The 23,194-nt window shown below is 42.7% G+C and overlaps 1 protein-coding gene across 1 annotated transcript in view; it reads left to right on the top strand.

The window, feature by feature from the left end:
• Window positions 1-23,194, top strand: part of CPNE8 (copine 8) — a 142,069-nt gene that overhangs the window by 116,454 nt on the left and 2,421 nt on the right. The window contains exons 18-19 of the mRNA XM_060244762.1: window positions 2,378-2,435; window positions 6,557-6,630. Coding sequence (XP_060100745.1) covers window positions 2,378-2,435; window positions 6,557-6,630 — 132 coding nt within the window. The remainder of the gene's footprint in view (window positions 1-2,377; window positions 2,436-6,556; window positions 6,631-23,194) is intronic.

Genomic DNA, 23,194 nt, shown 5'->3' on the forward strand with positions numbered 1-23,194 from the left:
ATGTTTGGGTCATTCAAACTACGAACTATAACCATCAGCTATCTATCCACCTATCCATCTTTCTTGTTCACAGATCTTTTCTTCATGTATGACTATGCTTTCAGTTTCTGCTCTTCTACCCAGTATGCTACCATACTGTCTTCGTGCCCCAAATTTTGCCTGTGTTCTGAATCCTGTAGGTGTTAAGATAGAGTTTTATTTTTGCAAGTAGAATATTTGCATGCCACCTTTCAAAACCCTAAAACAATTTACAAAATTTAAAACCAAGTCATAATTCAATCATCTCCCTCCCTGGTGCTATATATGCACATCCACACACCACAATACAAAGCAGAAAGTTAATAGCAGCAAAAAAAATCTCACCAGGAGTCAGATAGCAAAAGCCCTTTTGGAGCAAGAGAGAGTTACACTTCCTCCAAAAGGCTAAAGGAGAAGAACAGCTTTGAACCTAATCGGGAAAGTCACACCCCCATACCTCAGGCCATTGCTGTTTTCTGCATATTATTCTTCACTTTGTGCTGCAAAGGCATTCAGAGCAGATCTAGCCTGAAGAACATAGAGCTTTATGAGGAAAATGAAGGCCAATTGGAGTTTCACATTCACTGCTTCTCCCATAATTCTGGTTTAAGGTAAATAGGGCAGAAAGGAACCGTACATTTCCAGGACGTACCCTTTTATGCACTTTCAAAGCTCTTGGATTGTAGCAGCGTAGATTATGAATAGTGCGACCAGATAAGTGCGAGGTCTATTAACCCTTGCCAAACACAAGCTGAACTTAGAGACAAGCACATGCTTAGTTCTTTTTCACTGAAATCACTAGGATCTAAAATAACTGACTTGATTATGGCTTTTGGTTATATGAGTAGTACATCAAATATAAAAGATCCAAAATGTGTCTTCAAACAAGATGGAATATGCAAAGGAAGCATATGCGCAGCTATATTTTGAAATGTTTGTATTATATTGTCTTTTTTCACCATGTAAGTTAATGGAATATAGAAGAGTTTCCCATGCAGGTACTTTTGAGGTTCAAATATACCTAGACTCAAGCTGCATCATAGGCCCTTAGACCATATCCAGGGCCATGAGTGTTGTTTTATTACAGCAATTGCATTCAGCAAACTTTTACATCTTCCTCCGGGAACCAAACTAGATATTTGTGATGTTATTTGTAAAGAGTGGGTCTTAAAAAAAGAGAGAGTTGGATCTTTTTGTGTATGTGGACTTTATGTGTGTGAGCAGTTCCTGCTTGGCTCATTGGAGCCTTAAGGACTGAGCTGGGGGGCCCTGGAACAATGAGAAGCAGGATCCAAATCACCAGCCCCCTGCTGATTCAAATGACCCAATGATGTTCGAGCACAGGAACTTTGGTGTATATATAGTTGGCCCCGTTGACCTAGTACCACAGTCTTAGTTTTAACAGTTACCATGCTGTAAGTGAAGAAAGACCTTTGATCACTGCAACCAGACCCCTTCATGTATCGAACACACTATTTAACAGGTCTGGATGCTCCACAGCCACTCAAGCAGCTGCAGGGAATGGCTATTTAAAAAATAAAGCAGAGCATGTTTTGAGATTGGAACACCACCATGGGGGAGAAAGTGCTCTCCCCCCGCCCCATTTTCCTGTGATGAAAAAGTGCTGGGTGGGAGTTATTTCCCAATTTTGTTGCTTCACATGGAGTATTCTGTTCATGTGGAACAGCCAAAACAGGGAAGCAACTCCCCCCCCCCCCCGTGCTATTTTGGTGCAGAAACAGCTGGGGCAGGAGGCAAGAACCCTTACTCCCTCCCCATGGTGGAGTTCCAAACTGAAAGATGGGGTACACAAAGATGAGGCAACTGAAAGATGGGGCACGCAAAGATGAGGCAACTGAAAGATGGGGTACGCAAAGATGAGGCAACTGAAAGATGGGGCACGCAAAGATGAGGCAACTGAAAGATGGGGTACGCAAAGATGAGGCAACTGAAAGATGGGGCACGCAAAGATGAGGCAACTGAAAGATGGGGTACGCAAAGATGAGGCAACTGAAAGATGGGGCACGCAAAGATGAGGCAACTGAAAGATGGGGCACGCAAAGATGAGGCAACTGAAGGATGAGGTACGCAAAGATGAGGCAACTGAAAGATGGGGTATGCAAAGATGAGGCAACTGAAAGATGGGGTACGTAATGCTTCTTTTAACATTGCTGAAATAATCATTTGCATGCTTGGCCAATTAATTCAATTTATGCATACATTAATAAAGGATGAATACATTTTTTCTATTGTGCAGCCCTTTTAGAATCTTCAAGCATGAGTGTTCCTTTTAAAAATTGTGTTAATGTAATATTTGCAAATTGTGAATGATACCTGTGTTTTTCTTGCTCTTTTGAAGGCTTCAAGGCTTCCAATGTCAATAATAATAGTAGGAGTTGGGCCAGCAGAATTTGATGGTGAGCTTCCCTGTATATTTATAGTTCTTTCTTGCTTGCATGGAAAATTCCACTGTACAGGTTCACGGGTTTTCGAGAGACATTTGTGATGTTAGTGGAATCATCATCATGGGGTCTTTGATGTTTAAAATTGCAACACACTGCCAGGTTTGTGGTATGCTCTGAAGGTTGAGGTCAGTTCAGAAATGATGCAGCCTTTCCCCAGATTACACACCTTATTTTTGTGCATTTTTGTGTTAAAATGTTGGGAAAGGTAGTGATATTCCATTATTTAAAGCCTCAGTGTTCTTCTGTTACTTCTGCTTCTTTGTACAGTGTTTATTTTAAACATTTAAAATGTGTGATTTCTTGCATTATTTTAATGTTGAAAGCATCTTGAGACAAGTAGTGGTGCTTTGTAACGAGTGCAATAATTCCCCATTTTTGTTGTCAGGAATCTTTTGAAAGGAGCTTCCAAAAAAAAAAGATGTCTGATAGCTTAATTAAAATAATGACTTATCTGTCTTATTCATAAAAGCATTGCTATGTCCACAGTAATTTGAGATCTATTTTCTATAGCTGTGCTGTTCAGCTTAGTATTGCATACCTGTCTGAATAAAATGCAGATAACATTAATGCATAATATTATAATATAATAACATTATAATGTAATACAATAATATAATACAACATAATAACATTAATGCAGCAATCTGCTAAACTTAAAATAGCCTTTACAGATGCTAGGTTCAAAAAAAAATGCCCATGGCAGTACTGGAGAAGAAAGAAAGACCGATATCACATAAGTCAAGACTATTCTTGTGACTTACATGTATTTAAAATGATCTCATTTAGGACTTAAAGCCAATAGGCTGTTTGACCAGAAAAAGATAGCAATATATCAAAAAAAGTCATTGCTGCTCAAAATTCATCAAAAACAAGCAACATTTAATTGCAGAAGCTTTATATTTACACACATCTAATTTATATTAAAATCCAGGTCCACTAAGTCATTAAATTATAGTTAGAAGAGTGAAGAGAAATGTTCTTCTGAGGTCTGAATAAATTACATAGGAAAAGACAAAATGCTCAGTTGTTTCTACTGGACCTATCACAGATACAAACTCTAGATCCCCATCCTTGGCCTATAAATTGTCCATGTCAGACAGCAAGTGGAAGTGAATTCATTCTTGCAAGAAAAAAAATACCATGGTACCGTAATACTGTAGAAATGATATGATAACTGGTATTGATTAAAGTATGAATATCCTAAGTACATGGGTGAACATATATGCCACTTTCCTTTCTGAAGACCACACCATTCTTCTGCCTCAAGTTGGCTACTAGCCAAACCATTAGCACAACTCTTCCCTAAGGCCGGAAGAGAGTCACAATCCAAAACTGAGTGAGTTCAGGCTGTCTGTGAACTGGTGAACTCATCCAGGTTTAAAAGAATCTGATACTAACAGTGAAATGAGTGGTTCCTTACTGTCTAGATCAGGAGCGGGGGGTTTTTTTGAGCAGGAACACTTGGGTCGTTTTCGCACTTAGCGTTTGCTCCCCTTATTCCTCGGCGCAATTATGTCCGGATCATTTTCCTCGTTTTCGCACATTGCCTCTTTAGTGGAGTCGCTTTCCATGAAGCCCCGGCTCAAATCGTTTTTGCACTAGCATCGACTTGAGTTCGATGCCCTGTCAATCATTTTTTTTTTAAGCGCAAGTCTAATTGCGTAACAACGTAAACCGCATCACGTGTGCCGCTTCTGCTTATGGAGTGGCTGCAGCTGTAGTATCCTCCACGGCCCTTTATGTATTAACAGAAGCATTCACAGTGGAGAATCCCAGCACTAGATTCCCCCCCCCCCAACACAAATTCCAGAGTTGCGTGTGTGTGTGTGTGTATGTGGCAGCTTCTTCCTTTCCCAGCCTCGCTCCCTCCCGGGTGGTGAAGCTGGGATTTCCTCCGCGCTCTTCCCCCTCCCCGGCTGGCGCTTGCAGCTGCAACGGGGACCTGACTGACTCCTGCTGCCAGAGCTCCCCCCCCCCGCCCCATTCTCTCCTTCCCCTTCTGTGGCGCGTGTGAAGAGCGAGCTCGTGTCTGTTTTCTAACCGAGCGGAATGTAGCCAGGGAGGAGAATGCAGGACTCCAACTTCCCATTTTATACATGGCGATTTTGTGCAGGTCCAGAAATGCTGGTGGCACAGCTGAGGGAGGCATTGCCTTTTTAAAACACACACACATGAACGCTTTGGCCCACACCGGCACTAGATTTCCCCCCCCCCAACAATGTATAATGTATAATGCAATTTCGAAGTTGCGAAATAACGCAACAGCGGAAAAGCAACCTCACATACCCGCGCCTTCAGGAGGGTTTTTTTTTTCTATTTGTTAATTTCGAAATATCGCTATTACGCAAGAAAGATGAAGTTTTTAAAAAAAATGGCCGTGCGGGCACTTTTGGGAAGCGCCGCGAACGGCTGATGATTGGCCAAGGGGGTGGATGGGGTGGGAGGACGGAAAGGGAGAGGGTGACGCCCACAAAGCAGTCGATCCGGCGTGGATGGATTTCCCACGGCAAACTCCGAGGAGTGGATCCGGTGTGGATCCGGAGGTTTTCAAAAACTCCGGAAGGAGGTGGATCTAGATACTCCGGCGTGAAACCCCTGCAGCACCGGAGCAAGACGCAGCGCCGGAGCAACAGGTGCGAAAACCAGGAAAAGATCCGGAGGTAAATGGGGTGCTACGCCGGAGTAAACGCTAGTGCGAAAACGGCCTTGGTGTCAGAAGGTGTGGCCTAATATGCCAATGAGTTCTTGCTGGGCTTTTTCTACAAAAAAACTCCTATTCAAAACAATAGGGACATCAGGGTGGTGTGGCCTAATATTCAAATGAGTTCCTGCTGCCCTTTTTCTACAATAAAAGTCCTGATCAGGGGTATCAAATGTCCATCCCTGGCCCACCCAGAACAGGCCCACCCAGAGCTTTGATCAGGTCCATGGGGCTCTTTTCTCCCCCTGCCCCATCCTGTCCTCACTTTCTGAAGCTCTGAGGCTGCCAAAGCTCCCAGTTCCTTCTTTGCAGGCTGAAGCAATTCTGGGGTTGCAAAGCTGCAAAGAAAATGCAAAATCAAAACCAACAAGAATGTGGAATCAACTTTCCATTAAGGTCTCTGTGCCCAGATAGACTACTTCCAGAGTAGTCTATCCTGGCACAGAAACCTTAATGGAAAATGCATTCCATGTTTTCCTTGCAGCTTTGTCTGTGCTGCAATGTATTTTAATGGAGTGGAGCTCAGTTTCACTTTTCAGCGTTTATATGGCCAGTTAGAAACTTTCTTACTGGAGTTGTCTGCCCTTGCAAATAAAGGGTTGATGTTTGAACCAGTATGTCTCTGCTGAATGGACCTTAGAAATGCTGCCTAGTGAGTACTCTAAACTGCGAACTCACAGCCAAAGCAGAATATTACACTGAAGAACCATTGCCAATCTTAGAAGACCTGGGGGCAGGGGAGAAGCTTGCAATGGCCAGGCATTTCATGTTTTCCTAAGCCCGGAGCATTTTATATTTTAGTTTCTGCTGTGATGCTTGTGCTTTTTTTTGATGTTTTATTTTTAAAATTGCATTGCCGAATCCCACTATTCCCCCACATTTTGATTTTCAATAGAACACCACAAGAGTTTTGAGCATGTTTGAACTTTTAAGTTTTTTAAAAAATATATTTAATTATGTTTCATCTATCCGCCATTACATTTTATGATGCGCATGGCCTGGCCGCACAAAGTTCCATTTATGTCAGATCCTGCCGTCATAAAAAAAAAAATGAGTTCGACACCCCTGGCCTAATCCTTGGCTGTGCAAGTTTCAGTAACCAGCATGTAAAATGGGGATAAAAACTGCATATTTGCCCGCACTCTTGCTAGGATAACAAAGAACGGATCATATTTTCCAGGATCACAAGTGAATTTTCTGATGTTGTAGAACAAGAATCCTAGGAATTTTAATTGCTTGTTGTGGGCTAATCTGATCCCAGGATCAGGTGATAAAATTGCTGTATAAACAGGTAACAGCAAAAATATTGCGTTCTGTATGAGGAGCTGAAATTTAAATGTAGTGAAATGATATTTCTTCCATTCTTTTTAAGCTATGGAAGAATTAGATGGTGACATAGTCAGACTTTCCTCAAGAGGAAAATATGCAGAACGAGATATTGTACAGGTAAGATGAAAAGTTCCTCCTGCCAGCAAATCTTTTAAATGTTCAATGCCTGTGTGTACATTATTTCTGTAGATCTTCGTGGTCTCTGTGCTTCACAACCAAGGGATGAAGCACCAGTGCTGATCCCCGATCAGTAGTACTAAGTCTGGGATTTTTTCGAGCCAGCTCCTGTGAGCATGCGCAGCAGCCCCAATGCGCATGCTCCAGGAGCAGACACAGCGATCCCGCCAGTTCCTTCTTCTCCGGTCAGTATTTACCTCTTCTTATCTCTCCAGGTGTTTCTTCCTCGCCATCGTTCCTTGTTACCTAAAAAAAAAAAAGAGAGACTGTTAGTAGTTCTTCCCACCCTTCGGGGTTCCCTGCCCATCCTCCCCGAATGTTGTCTATGGGAAAATGCTGGGGCTTTTTCAAGTGCAGCCTTCATTGTGGGAGCAAAAACCTGCTCCCAGACGGACACTCGCTGTGCTTACTGTGCCTCGGGGAGGTACATAGGCTGGACTCCTGCCATCATTGTTTGAAGTTTTCAAAGCAGACCAGGCAAAATAGAGCAGCTAGACTTTCAGCGGCCCTTTTGAAACCGGCTCTATCTCCTCAAATGGCGGCTTCAACTTTGGCAGCTCCTGCAGTGCCAACATCCGCAACATCGATTCCGACATCACTATCAGCAGTGAGTCAGTCGATTCAGCAGTTTCACACCAAACCACCCCCCTTCAAGAGTATGGGCTTGGTGTAAGCTTCCAACGTTCCACCCTGGCCAAAAAAGCTAGAGGGGAAGGTGAGCTCTCGCAGGAATCAAAGAAACGTAAAAAAGGAGAAGCACAGGCACCAAGAAAGGCGCACCTCTTCTCCACCACTGAAGAAACGTCCGGACCCGACGATTGTCCTGGCGTTGCCACTTAGGCAGTTTCTAGCCTCCCCAGTTTGGTCAAAAAGCCCCTCAGACCCAGTGGACTCACAACCGATCTCCCTCTCCGAATCCGACCTGGAGATTGACTTAGCGCAGAGATCGGCGTCCTCGAAGGCAGCTTCTTGCAGAGACAGCAATTTAGCCTCGCCACCGAAACTCGATACCGAGCAATAGCGAGACCGGCCAAAGCTGACTCCTCGTCTTGCGACACCACAGGATAGGGTTCCGGAGCCTCCTGACCCCTTCCACCACCCACCTTCATCACCTAGCTGGGACCCAAGACCATGGCCCTACCCATTCAGGGGTTTTCCTTACCAGGTGCCTTACTCATGGTACTCCCCTCACAACCCAGACTAGGATCAAATATTGGAGGCCTTCCATCGCTCTTGATCTTCATGCCCTCGGAACCAACAGGAACCTTCGACGTCAATGCCGGCCGCAAGGTTCGAGCTCAACCTCACACACTGGAATACATTCCGAATTCTCCCCGCTTACTTGAAAGGGCCGTCGGTAGCGATTCCTCCTCTCAGTCTGCCTCTGAGTCCAAACGCCAGTCTGACCAGCAATTCACCAAGTCTTCTCCCGATCCTAGAACAGCAGACGACCTTCCTATTTCTCCGTCTGAGGTCCTTGAATCATATGGAGACTTTGTCAAGAGGATGGCACAGACTCTCTCCCTGCCAGTAGTGCAACCACACCCTGTCATCGACGACACTGTCTTTGACATCATGCAAAGGGATACCTCTACGGCAATAGCTCTACCCATAACCAAGGTGATTCTCCAAGCCATCAAAGAACCTTGGGTGAAGCCTGCTTCCTCCCCCGTCTCTTCTAGAAGGGTGGACCGCATGTACTGGATCCAAGAACAGGGTGCGGCGTTCCTAGTTAGTCGTCCTTGTTCGAACTCTGTGGTCGTTTCCTCCTCATCTAAAGCCAAGAAAATACACTACACACCTCCCAATAAGGAGGGCAAGAGGATGGACAACTTTGGCAGGCGTTTCTACTTGGCGGGAGCACTAGGGATAAAGATTTCCAATTACGCTGTTTGCATGGCTAGATACTAATACTCCCTCCGGGAGCAACTTTCACCTCTCCTGGCCTCACTCCCTGAGGAGAAACGAGCCTTAGCAAACAAGACGCATAGGGAAAGTCTTCTCCTGGCAAAGCAACAGCTGGCAGCCTCAAAACACATGGTGGACACGGCAGCCAAGACTCTAACATCTGCAATCACCCTGAGACGGCACTCCTGGTTTAGGACCACAGCCCTGCATGCAGATACTAGGTCCTGGGTTGTGGACTTGCCTTTTGATGGCAAAGGGCTCTTCAGTTCCACTACAGACTCTGTCTTACAGGAAATGGACAAGAGCATTAAAACCTCTCAGAATTTGGGTGTCCCCTCTGCTTTCTGTACCAACAGGCCTCGACCCTGGTCTAAGCAGTGGCCTAAAAAATCCTATGGGCAATCCAAGTCACCTGACAGGGCATGGAAGCCTTGCACACCACAGCATGAAAGTAAGAGCTCCTACTCTTCTGGGGGCAAATCTAAGTTCCCCCCTTTGGCAGCTCATATACCTAAGACCAAGGGAGCACACAACCCTAAGCAGGATCTTTGACTCTGGCCTATGGGCCATCCTTCCTCTCCCCCCCTCCCCTCCTGTGGCCCTACCCGTCTCCACAACTTCTTACCAGCATGGAGACGTATCACCACCGACAGATGGGTCTTGTCCATCATAGAGGAGGGCTACGTGATCAGGCCCCTTCACACTCCAAACTAGTGATCACCCATCTGACTCAGGTACTGCTGCAAGAAGTTCAGAACCTGCTGGAAAAACAAGCAATAGAACCAGTCCCTCTTTATCTCAGGGACCAAGGGTTCTACTCAAGGTACTTCGCGGTTCCCAAAATGGATGGGGTGCTTCACCCGATTATGTACTTGAGGGATCTCAACATTTTTATAACCTATCAAAAGTTCAGGATGTTAACCCTACAGAGTATCCTTCCACTGATCAAAAGAAGGGACTGGATGCCAACTTTGGACTTGAAGGACGCTTATTTCCACATAAGCATTCTTCCCCACCACAGGAGATTCCTCAGGTTTGCTATTGGACAGTTCCATTTCCAGTACAAAGCCCTTCTGTTTGGACTTTCTACAGCCCCCAGAGTTTTCACAAATACAATGGTGCTCGTAGTGGCTTACCTGCATCTCCGAGGAATAATCCTCTTTCTGTACATCGACGACTGGCTGGTGATCGCCAGCTCCAGGGATCGTCTTTTGGAGCATCTCAACACCATTCTGTGCTTGCTAATCGCATTTGACCCTGTCCAGGAAGGTCCAGTTCATTGGGGTGATCCTAGAAACCATTCGTCACTTGGTCCTGCTCCCGGACAGCAGAGCAAGGGACATCATCTCCCTAGTTTGCCTCTTACAGACTCAGAAACACAGGACTATGCTGCAGATACAATGCTTTTTAGGATTAATGGCAGCCATGATGAGTGTTCTTCTGCTCGCAAAACAGAGGATGCAGATCCTGCAGTTGTGGTTCCTCATTTCAGTCTGCTGGTGGACTCCCCAAGGAAGTCACTCAGCATCTCCTCGCTAGTCCTAAATTCACTAGACTGCTGGAGATCAAAGACCAATCTTTGTCAGGGAGCTCCCTTTCATCCACTGTCTCCCTCAGTCACCATCATGACGGATGCCTCTCTCTGGGAATGGGGCGCCCACTTGGGACAATTGAATGTTGGGGGCCCGTGGCCTCCATCTTTTGCTCAACATCACATCAGTTTCCTGGAACTCACAACAATACAGCTGGCCCTCCGTTCGTTCCAACCCCTGCTTGAGAACTGCACTGTGGCTGTCCTCACAGACAATACAACAGCTGTGAGCTACGTCAACTGCCAAGGGGGGACAATATCGAGGAAACTGTGCACCCTGGCAATGAGTCTATGGGAAGTCTGCAGGCACAGATATTTGTGGTGGCCACACATCTTCCAGAAGAACTCAATGTCCAAGCGGATTCTTTTAGCAGGGGGGCAGCATTGCCCCACAAGTGGAAGCTGAACTGGTCTTACCTATCTCCCCTCTTCAATAGTTGGGGCCACCCCACCATAGATGTGTTTGCTACCATGGAGAACTGGAAATGCAAACAGTTCTGTTCCAGGGGAGGGAAGAGCTGCGGTTCCCTAGGGGACAACCTTCTACTCCCATGAACGGGAAGGTTTCTGTACTTTGTTCCCTTTCTGCCTCTTCTGACCAGAGTCATACACAAGTTGTCGAGGGAACAACCAGAATGTATTCTAATTTCCCCCTGGTGGCCATGGCAGAATTTGTTTCCGATCCTCCTTGCATTGGCGAAGGATCATTACCATGTTTCCTCCAGTACCAGAGCTCTTGCTGACACAGGGGGGTTCTCTATTTCATCACAATATACCTCACCTCAAGTTGACAGCCTGGAGGATCAGTTTCCAGACTTCTCAAGCAGAGTCAGACATGTCCTACTGAATAGCTGAGGAGACTGGTCTAGAACTCATTTTTGAAGTCTTTTTGACTTTAGTGGATGCAGGGCTCAACTACTTGTCCAGTAGGGTCTATCTTGTGGCCATTTCAGCTTCCTGTGGCATAGAGGGCAAGTCAGTGTTCATGTACACACATACCAAAAGGTACTTGAAGGGACTTTTGAGGTTATACCCCCCCCCCCAGGGTATCTCCTCCATATTGGGATCTTCCGTTGGTCCTTGACAAATTCACAAAGCGGCCCTTTGAACCATTAGTCTCTTGTCCATTACATCTTCTCGCTTGGAAGATGGCTTTTCTGGTTGCCATCACCTTGGCAAGGCATGGGGGGGGGGACTTGTAGTCCTGCGCTGTGACTCCCCCTACATCACTTTCCATGAAGGCGGAGTATCCTTGTCTCCTAATGTCTCATTCCTTCCTAAGATGGTCTCAATTTTCCACCTCAATCTGGAGGTTAACCTCCCCACCTTTTACCCCTTCCTGACTATGGCAGAGGAGGCTTCATTTTTTGGACGTTAAATGAGCGCTGCTGTTTTTCCTGCAGCACACCAGGAGTTCCAGAAAGGACCCAAATCTGTTCCTCTCTTACGCCCCCCCCCCCACACCCGGGCGTAAAGATTTCGGCTCAGAGGCTTTCAAAATGGATTTCGGAAACTGTCAAGTTGTGCTACCTGTTAGCGAAAAGGCCTCTGCCGGGGCCAATCCATGCTCATTCCACTCGAGCCGTGGCCACTTCCACGGCATTCGTTAGAGGTGCTTCCCTGACTGACATCTGTAACGCAGCCACATGGGTTTCGCCTCATGTCTTCATGAGGCACTACACCTTAGATGTTTGGAAGCATCATAGAGCGCAGCTGGGCAACCTGGTTCTTCAGTCTATTCTTTTGGCTTGACTGTCATCTCCCACCTCCAGGTAAGCCTAGCTTTCGAATTTCCCATGGGTGTGAAGCACAGAGACCACAAAGAAGATAAACAGGTTGCTTACCTGTAACTGATGATCTTTGAGTGGTCATCTGTGCATTCACACCTCCCGCCCTCCTTCCCCTCTGCTGCTGGTCTCTCTTTAAGACTGGTGGCGGTCCGAAGGAACTGGCAGGATTGTTGCGCCCGCTCCTGGAGCATGCGCATTGGGGTTGCTGCGCATGCTCATGGGAGCTGGCTCGAAAAAATCCCAGACTTGGTACTACCAATTGGGGATCAGCGCTGGTGCTTCATCCCATAGATGTGAATACACAGATGAACACTCGAAGATCATCAGTTACAGGAAGCAACTTGTTTTTCTCATGGAGTCGCACATTGGATATAGGCAAAGCATACTGGGAAATTTTGGAGAGCTATGGAGAAACTGAGAAACTGCATTAGTATTGTTCAGAGTTGTGACTTGTGTTTTTTGAGTTACAAAGAAATTGTCATTTAGACTGTGTGGTGGTTCATTTTGTTTCATAAGGGTTTAATACATAAGGGAATTTCTTTTTCCATGGGCTATTTCACTGATTTCTGTTCTCCCTTCTTCTGCAAGAGTTTCATAAGCTGGCACAAGTTTATGACTTTAAAGGTGTTGTCAGTGCAAAGAGATGGCATAATTGGTTCCTACCTACTTGAGTGAGGAAATCAAGCACACACCTCTTAAGTGCTGCATGAAGTGTGGCAAAAAAAGGCTTATGAAAGCAAATTAAGGGCAATTCTAAGAGAAGGAAGCTCTAATGGCTGCATTAGACCAGGATGCTACGACAGTGATAAAAGCAGATGACAAAACCATAGAACTATCCAACTGTTCAAAACCGTTTTTTGTATCTAGATAGAAAGGATACCAGGAATGTCTCAGAGCAACGTTTTTGTTATACTTGGATGCAGGCCTCGGATTCAGCAGGAGCTCACAGGAGCACAACTCCTGAACCTTTCTGGGTGTACCCCCTCCTCCTCCCCACCTTGTCCATTGAATAGTAGGTGCAGCTGCATAACAATCCCTGGATGAGCTCCACCGCCTATTTTTCTGCAAAGCGACCACTGCTTTGATGTAACGTGTGACCTTATGGCGCTGACTTCTTTCCATACTCCCTAATGCATTGCTGTCACGAAAAGGCCAGCAGCTTGCATGGTGTAGACATTATCAGCGTGTAGCTTTTCAGTAGTTTCAGAACTGAGTCTTTTAGAGAGTATAAAATGCTGTCGTCTCCATGTTCTTGGGAAATAGGGATGCTTCTGCGATTCTCCTCCGCCAAATCTCTATAATTCTCCTCACCCAGATTTTGAAATTCCAATGCAGTTTGTATTGTTACCAAAGTGCAGCAGATGAGTATCTCTCTTTTGCTCCGTATATTGTTTCCAGATGTATATATGGAGTTTGATAAAGTTTGATTAGTTTGTCTCTTCCTTCATCTGCAATTGCGATAAATACAACCTTGATAGGATAGTATGTACATTTGGATCAGGATTCTGTTTTGCAAGTCTTGGGATTGGTGAGACACCGTTATAAAAAACATTGATGCAGTCCCGTGTAAAATCACATTAAGGCTGTTTTTGATAGTGCACCTTTGCATATCTGAAGAAACGAGCAGTGACTCATGAAAGCGCATACCCTGCCATAATTTTCGTTAGTCTTTAAGGTACTACTGGATTCTTGCTGCTTTTTATTTGCACATCAGTAACACAGCGGGGTGGGGAGTGAACTGAAGGAACCAAAACTGGCAAATGAGCATGTTCCATTTCTCGGATGCCTTTAAATAATTATTTTAGATAAACTGTAGTTCTAGAGATACGGAATATAGGACAGAGTTAAAGTATGAACTATAAAGAAACTGAAGAAATCTATCTGTCAGAATGCCGGCGCCATATCATGCAATTCTGACTTTGAAAACTGTATAGATTTTTTGAGCATGCCAGGGAAAAAAATCAGATGCTTCTCAGTTGTACATATCATACTATTAGAGAGCTAGTCCAGAGCTAGTCCTCATCAGATTTGGACTGGAAATATGGATTTGATTTATTCATTCAGCCGTGAAACTCTTTAACCAGTTCACTCTCTGTCAGCCTAAACTACCTGAGAGGGATTATTGAGATGATAACATGGCAGCGGAGGGGATAACAATATGCTGCCCTGAAGCAGGCGGGGTAGGATAACAATGTAATAAATAGTTTCAGTCTATAGACAATATACGTATAGTGTAGTAAAACTTCTAGTGTTGCATATGGAGTTTCATTAAGTTCTACAACAGAGAACGTCCATTTCAAATTTCTCCTTCTACAATGGATAATGGCATGGTTTTAATTCGAAATTAAGAGAAAGCACACTTGGCTGTTGTTTTGTCAACGTTGTCAAGTGTTGTAAATTATGTCACAAGCTAATTTCTGTCGATAATATGTCTACATACACTTCATAACATATTAGAACACAACCACAGCATCATATATTAATATTTTATAAAATGTTTCACTGCTTCTTTGATAGAGCACTAAGGGGTTTTCCAGACACAGTGGAGAGAACATATCCTTGTGTAAGAAGTTTGGTCCACAAGTAAATTATAAATATCTAGAGGCATATTTCTTCCTATATGTGTTTACAGAGGTTTAAAGCCGAACAAATGAAGTCTGTTATCAAAGATTTCAGGTTTTCACGGCTGGCATCATCATTAGGGTTTGTAGAATCTTTCGGGCTCAAGTGCCGTGTTCTACTGGAGAAAGTTTTCCTTCCAGACGTTTCGTTCTCAGCTGCGGAGAACATCCTCAGTGGCGTTGCAGCCGGAGCAGGCGTTCTGACCTTCTTGGCTGCTGTGCATTGATGAAAGATTCTACAAACCCAAATGAAGTCTGTCTTATATTGTGTCAGGCCACAGGCTTATCCAGTAAGTGCTGGACCACTAGCAGTTTTCCAGGATGTCAAGCAGAAGTTTTTCACTTCAGCTACTGATTGGAAGTTCTGGGACCTTCTGCACATAAAGCAAATACTCTACCACTGAGCCACAGACCCACCCCTTGGCTCAAGACCCTGTGTTGCGATGTGCAGTCACGTATGGGTACAAGCAGTTCTGCCGTGGAGAGGATTGTTTTTGAAGCTCAAAACATCGAGAGACACTCCATTCCCCTCCCTCACACTTTCCTGCCTCTTCAAGCATGATATAGAGGAGGCAGTGCATACTTATTTATGCCTTAGATTGAGAGAGGTCCATTTAGAGATGCTCCATTCTTTCCACCAGCAACCACTGCTGATAAGCCTACCTCATTGATTATCTGCAGCCTGTAGCCTATGGAATGGCATAAAAAGTACTCTTTATGAAAGGCATGTCTTGTGTGTCATAAATCCCCCATTGTTTGTATCGTCACCTCCTGTGTTGTATTTTACTCAAAAAACCCCTCCATTTCCACTTTTGCTTCCTGTAGAAAAACTCTTATCCTTTCAAATTTGGGTATTTAGTCTCCATCTTCTTCCTATTTGCATATCCTTTAGCTTTATTGTTAACAGACTGTGGTCTGATATCACTCTTGGAAGAATCTCAGTTTCCCACTAGATCTTTTATCAAACCAACAGACAGCAAACACATATCAATTCTCGGCCATGTTTGGTGTCTAGATTAATAAAATGTGGGGGCGTGGCATCGGAGCCTTCTAAGACGGATGCCTAGAGTACATGCTCTGATTCCCCCTTTTACCTCAACTCATCTAACTCACACAAACCAGTATATCGCCTCTAATAAACATGAGTAAAACATCAACTGGAAAGTCCACAACAACCCCTGCAAATTATAAGGGGATCAAGGACTTCTTTACAATAAAAACTCCAGTGACAACTCAGAACATGGACCTGAGGAGCGAAGACGAAATGGCGGCTGAGGGAACAACTTCTTTCTTGCCCACCCCTGTTCCTAACAAGATGACCCTAGAAATGATGTTTAGCAATTTTGAAAAGAAAATAACAGATAACATGTCAGGAATAATCAAACCTCTGACAGATCAGTTTGCCTCATTTCAGATTGCGCTCGAAAATGTAAGTAAAGCTGCGGGTAGTGCAAGGGAAATCGGGCTGGCTTTACAGGAAGATGTAAAAACACTGAAGGCTGAAAATATTACTCTTAAAGAGAAAGTCTCACTAGAATCCTCTTCACGCTGTTCCAATTTGAAATTTAGGGGTTTGAAAGAGGACTTAAATAATAAACAAGATCTCCCAAGCTTTATTGCAGGATGGCTAGCAAATGTATTAGATCTGGAAGTCGATGTCGCTCCTTATATTTCTGCTGCCTACCGCCTTGGTTCCCCCTCATGAGCGGCGATCAGAGGCCCAAGAGACATATTAGCAACCATTCCAGATCAGAGGGTCAGACAAAAAATACTTGAGTTAGCAAGGAGTCGGGGTGGCCTTCCTTTTAAAAATGACTCTATACATGTATACCCAGACTTACCACAGGACATATTGAACTGGAGACACAAGATGAAACCCATCACAGAAGCCCTACGTGCAGCTAAAATTCGCTATAAATGGCTTCACAACAAGATGCAAGTCACCTTTAAGGACAGACTGTATTATGCTGAGAGTTTAGAAGCTGGTTATGCACTACTTAACTCTATTCATGTTTCAGTACCGATGGATTCCTCCAAGCCTTCACACAAACGGATAATGCCAGCATCACCAATGAAAGACACCAAACTGAACATTAAATAAATGCATTAATCTAATACTTATGACTGACACTTTACAATTGACATATGTGTTTCATATTTTAAAGATAACATTTCATATAGGCTGGTTTGTGCCTAATAATACATGTACCTAATAATACATCAGAGGGCAGAGGGAGCGATCCTGGCGCTTGCTGTAAGCGTCAGAGCTGGAGCCAGGCAGACAGGCACGGAGGAAGCACGCTGCCCTCTCCACAGCCGGCACTCGCAAAGCGCTGGGTTTGCGGAGGGGGCGAGTGCTTCCTCCGTGCCTGGCTCCAGCTCTGATGCTTACAGCAAGCGCCGGGATCAGAGGGCAGAGGGAGCGATCCTGGCGCTTGCTGTAAGCGTCAGAGCTGGAGCCAGGCAGACAAGCACGGAGGAAACACGCTGCCCCCTCCGCAGCTGGTGCTCGCGAAGCGCTGGTTTGCAGTGGGGGCAGTGTGGAGCGATCCCAGCGCTTGCTGGAAAAAGCTGGAGCCAGGCAGGCAGGCGCGGGGGAAGCGCCGGGATCAGAGGCGGAGGCAACGGATCGCCCCCCCCCCCCGGAAGGTACGTACCTTCGCTCCATAAGACACACACACTTTTCCCCGCACTTTTTTTTGGGGGGGAAGTGCATCTTATGGTCCAAAAAATACGGTAATTACTCCTATTCATTGTGTGTATTTTAATACAGCCAAATGCAACAAATTCATTTATTTATTGGCTCCATATTTATTGGTAATATTAAATACATCAGCTTTAGTGACACCAATAGCTTCACCTTCAACTATAATATTATATTACAATTTTCACTACGCAATAACATTTTTTTTTACAGATAAAAGTAACTCTTCTCTTAAGTTGCTGCTCAACTATCACTGCCATTCTAGTACTAATACAAAATAGCAGCAAGAATCTCCTTTTTGTCAAACAGAAATATTGGGTAAAGTCTCCAAAAACTTCCTGGAAAGTTAACGAAAGGAAATTTTCAAGATATGTGACAACTGCTCAAGACCAAACGGGAACTCTTCATCACAACTCCAGAAAAATCAATGACATTTTTTTCTCAATACTATAACCTCTATTCCTCTAAAAATCCTTCGACAGATGACAATATTGATTATCTGAACTCACACCCTGACATCAAGAAAATTAAGGAGCAACATCGCTCAATTATGGAACAACCAATTGAACCTCAAGAAGTCATTGCTGCTATTAAAAATCTAAAAAATAACAAATCTGCTGGACCAGATGGTCTTCCATCAGCGTTTTATAAAAATTTGTACATCTACTAGCTCCACCACTCACCAAAGCTTGCAACAAAATACTCTTTGATGGCAAACTACCACCGTCCTGGAACTCAGCCTCGATAATTGTTCTACCTAAACAAGGCAAAGACTTAACTAACCCATCCTCCCTTTTAAATCAAAACTACAAGATTTTCACGGCAGTAATTACCAAGAGGCTAAATTCTTTTGTAACACAATTTTATACCTGGAAGAGACTTAACAACCAATATACATAAAACCATAAATATTATTTCTAATACTAATTGGAAACATTTGGAGGCACTTCTGCTGTCCTTAGATGTAGAGAAGGCTTTTGATTCTCTTGAAATGTTGTACCTTTTGGAGCTTCTCCATCACATGAATTTTGGTAAGAATTTCTTGAGAATGATCAAAACTATTTATTCCACACCTTCAGCACAAATCCACATAAATGGCCTAACATCAGAAACATTTAAGCTGCATCAGGGAATCAGACAAAGCTGCCCACTATCTCCAGTCCTTTTCGCTCTGGCTTTGGAACTGTTGGCATCAGCAATACATAATGACTAAGATTCATGGAGTAGAAATTTGCTCCTGCACATCCAAAATTAGTTTATTTGCAGACGATATGCTGTTATATTTAACAAATCCTAAGACATCACTGAAGAATCTGGAAACTACTCTCAAACGTTTCAGCAATATTTCGGGCTTATGTATTAATCAATCTAAATCTTCTATTCTACCTCTACAACTTACCTCAGATACGGAACTATATATTCGTCAACACTATAGATACCAATGGCCATCAAAATCACTTAGCTAGGAGTTCAGATTCCTTATAATCTCAACAGTATTCTAAAATTCAACCACCTACGCATCTCTCAAGAAATCCAGCAAACGACAAACAAATGGAACAAACTTAATACATCTTTTCATGACAGACTGCAGCTTATTAAATGGAAATCACCTCAAGTTCCATCAATCTCCAGTTATCCAAGGTTTGGGACATTCTCATACTAGAAAAAATTACAGATCATATCCAACATTCAAACTCAGACAATGACAACTCGAAATTCACAGAGAAGTGGTTTCCTTTTATTGAGTTCATTACAGCAAATGACATTCAACCACACAAACCAGAATATCTTGATCTTCTCTACTGCTAAGCTTTTAATATTTTCCTTCAGTTGTGTTTTTTTGTTTCTTTTCTATTTACTACCACTTTTATTTCTCTTTTTTTCTACATTCCTTTTCTTTTACTGTGCTAGTTGTGGATCGCACCTAATTATAATTATAATTACCAGATAGTAAATTTTGGAATAACTTGTAATAGTTGCATAGAGTATATTTAGGCAGTTAAGAATTCATAGCAATGCATAATTAATAGTTTAACAATAATATGGGTTCAATTAGATTAACTGTGTTTTGATACAGGAATTATTGTCTTAATCTTAATTTTTGTTTTCATCTTGACCTCTCTCCTTGGATAGAAAATGGTCTACATATCTAGATACATCTTTATAACTTAAAATCCTTACTCGATATTTTATTGTATGCATGTATTTATGTTTGTTTACAACCTGATTCCATAAGTTTAATTAATTGTATATGAATATTAATATTGATATTAACTTGTATATATTTTTAAAAATTCAATAAAAAAATATAAAAAGGAATAAAATGTGAATTTTTTTTAGTTTGGGTATCTTGTTCTCCATGCATCCAGAAGTTCCAGTTCTTCCGCTAATTTGATAAAGCTTGCTGGCAATTGTAATCCTTTAACTTTAGTCTGTTTGGGCATCTTCTTATCTAATTGGACATCAAACATGGCATTAAAGTCTCCTGTTAAGCAATAATCTGCACAGTCCAAATTTGTTAGTTTGAGACTCAATTCCTTGAAAAATTTATCTTACTGTTCACTTGGAGCATAGATGTTTGCCAAAAGGATTTTTTCCCCTTCAGTAGCAATCTCCAGTAATAACATTCTTCCATCCTCCGATGTAAAATGCAACTGTGGATTCAATTTATCATTTACATAAGTTGTTAAACCTCTTTTCTTTTTACTAGAATCGGCTGCTAAAAAAAGGGTGCCAAATTTTTTGTTTCTTAAAAGGTACTGATCTTTTGCTGATATGTGTGTCACTTGTAAGCAAATTATATCCACATTCAATTCTGATAGATATATGAAAGTCTTCCTCCTTTTTAGAGAAAGATGAAAGATGGGTACAAAAGGGAAAGATGGGTACAAAAACAGTGTATAGATAAAACACAAAAGCAGTACATTCTGCATTTTGATAAACCATTCATCATAGAGAAAAGGGCTGTAACATATTTCAAAAAATTCAGAATAACAGCTGCACAATCACTATTAGCTAAACGTCATACGTTCTCCCCAATACTTCTCAAAATTCAGTCACCTTTTCGATAACAAATACACTAATAGATAACAGGTAGTAGATAATTTCACATTACATCAATTAATCACAATTAAAGGATTCACTAGTAGCGTCCAGCCAGACATATAATGGTCCCCAATATTTTCTTGCTTCTTCCTTAGATTTGCCACTCACTAGTGAAGATAAATAGTCCATCTCAGCTGTCTCCAATATCTTCCCAATCAGCTTTTGCTTAGTAGGTACTTATTGAAGTTTCCATTTCTGCGTAAACAATATCCTGGCTGCTGTATTAAAATGTGCCAAAAAATGTCTTGTCTCTTTTGTAAGTTCACTGGAATATATATTCAATAAAAATAGTTCTGGTTTAAATTGGATCTGTCTTTTCAGTATTTTCTGTAATAATTAGTGCACCAAAAAAAACCCCCTTAAAATACCCTTAGATACCCAAATGGTAAAATGGTAACTAATACTCAAAAGGTGGAACAACTGGAGAAAGATCAAAAAACCCTTGATAGTAGGTTTCTTTAGTTAGAGATGGATAGAGCAGCTTATAAGTTAAGATTCCAAAGTGTGCAGAGAATAAATTGGAGGATCTACAGAAAATATTAAGTGAAACGTTTGCAGAAGTTCTACAGGTCCCCTCATCGAAAATTGAAGAAGAGACTGATCAAGTTAAGCGTGTCTCATCGAGCTTTACGAGAAAGCATGCTTTACCCAGAGAAATACACGTGAAATTTACAAGAAAAAAAACCAGAGATATAATTTTGAAACAAGCAAGGGACAAGTCAGTGACAATAGCAGGAAATGAGATAAAAATTTTAAAAGAGGTACCATGGTCGGTCAGAAAAAAGAGTACCAAAGCTTGATAACTTTCCTAACAGAGATAGAAATTCCATACACTTGGCTAATGCCTGAGGGCCTACTTTTTACCTATGAGGATAAAAGATACAGGATTAATTCAATTTTTAAAGCTGAAAACTTATTGGAGAAATTTGATGGGAAAGATGACAATAAAGAGAACGATGGTGATGATGAAGAATCTTTGGAGGAAGAGCAGCAAGATGGAGCTAAGAAATATCTGACATGATCCCAAAATAAGGATAAGGATAGTGATAAGAAGAATCCATAATGGCCTCGATAATTTTGATTTCCCTTTTCCCTTTATTCTTGTCTTTATGAAAAATTAATAAAACTTTTAAAACAGAAAAATTTACCCAGACAATGTCATTAAAGGGATTTGAACTCCTAGGTATCTCATCTTCTTAGTAACCCACTTAAACATAAATCCAGTTTGCATCCTGGCTGCTGAGCTAAGGGCCAAGTTAATGGGACACAACTCCAATTTAGATTGATTAACTACTAGACCTGAAATTGAGCTAAACAGTTATAAGATATGCAAGATTGCTTCTAGAGAGTTGACTGGTGAAAAGATATAAATAAGAATGTTGTCAGCATAAAGCAAAACTTTGGGCCACTGACCATCCCGCTCTGTTTTGGAGGGCAGAGTCTAGGATTTGGAACCATCCATCCTGTCGTCAAACACCCCTCCCTCTTCACCGTTTGGACCCACTTCCCCAATTGGTTCTGATGGAATTATATTTGACTTTGTCCTGATCACTGTGCCAAACCTTATGTGACTACTGTGACCAAGGCTGGGATCCATATGCTCTTCTCGGTTCCAATCAAGCAGAAGCAAACCTATACCACATGGATGATCCAGGTCTTCCACAAGAACCCCATGAAGAGATGAACACACTAGGGGAGTTTGATAGTGAATTTGATCCTTGTTTTGAAGATAGGAAACCAGATTATGCCAGAAGACATCATGGCAGAATCATCCATGTACTAACTGAGGGAAGACTATCACATCTATAACAAACAACTCGTCCAAATGACAAGATTGTTCGAAATGAATGTTTGTGTACCCCACTGAGAGTGATGGATCCAGGAGTCAGAATTATGCATCCCAGTAATACAGGTCTCTTCTCATTTCCAGTCATGGAAGGTCTACTTGAGGTCCCTGCTGGTCCTTAGCTACATCCAGCAGCAGTGCTGCTTTTTGTGAAACATATTGAAAATCTATACAGAATCAAGCAGGAAGGATGCTGTTTCTTCTTCCAACACCCCACTGCCAAGTCATTGGTAACAGACTACACCGAAGGGGAAAATAAAGGCACTCAGCATTCAACCACTATTTACAGAGAGGGCCATGGAATAGGCAGGAAAATCTATACCTCTTTTGCTCGTGGCTTCAAAATCGCCAATACCAATGAATCATGCCCCAATACCATCTCATCTCATCTTTGCTCAGTTCTTGTTGATATTTTAATGTTCCCCCTCCCCATCCATTTCTATGATTTTATTATTTGGCATACTGCTTTACCTTTATACTGCTTTATTGTTGTAATGCTCTGCAGTGTGCTGAAGATAAGCAGTATGGTAAGAAAGAAAGGTAGAGAGAGCAGAGCTGATAGTTTTAATTTTATCATTGAAGAAGGTGGCAGAGTCTTAAACAGAAAGCAAAGAAAAAAGAGGCAATGGGGCCAGTCTGAGTAGGACTTCAAAAGTAAAGAGGCACTGTGGATTTCTAGAACTGGGGTAGGTCAGGGAGAGTGTTATGTGCTGGCACTGGGTTTTTCATGGGTGTGCTACCAGAGACTTTGCTGAGCCTGAGGCTGCAGAACAATAGCCACCTGGACTGGGTGGTGGCCAATCAGGAGTCATTGAGCCAGCCCTTGTATCTATAGTTATGTATGTTGGGTTTGGGGTGGGGTTATTTGCATGTATATAAGCAGGGCCTTGGCCCTGGGAGTTCAGTTTCTCTCTGGCAATGCTGTAATCACTAAATAAA

This window comes from Heteronotia binoei, chromosome 8 (assembly GCF_032191835.1).
Source record: "Heteronotia binoei isolate CCM8104 ecotype False Entrance Well chromosome 8, APGP_CSIRO_Hbin_v1, whole genome shotgun sequence".
In the NCBI taxonomy this organism is placed as follows: Eukaryota; Metazoa; Chordata; class Lepidosauria; order Squamata; family Gekkonidae; genus Heteronotia; species Heteronotia binoei.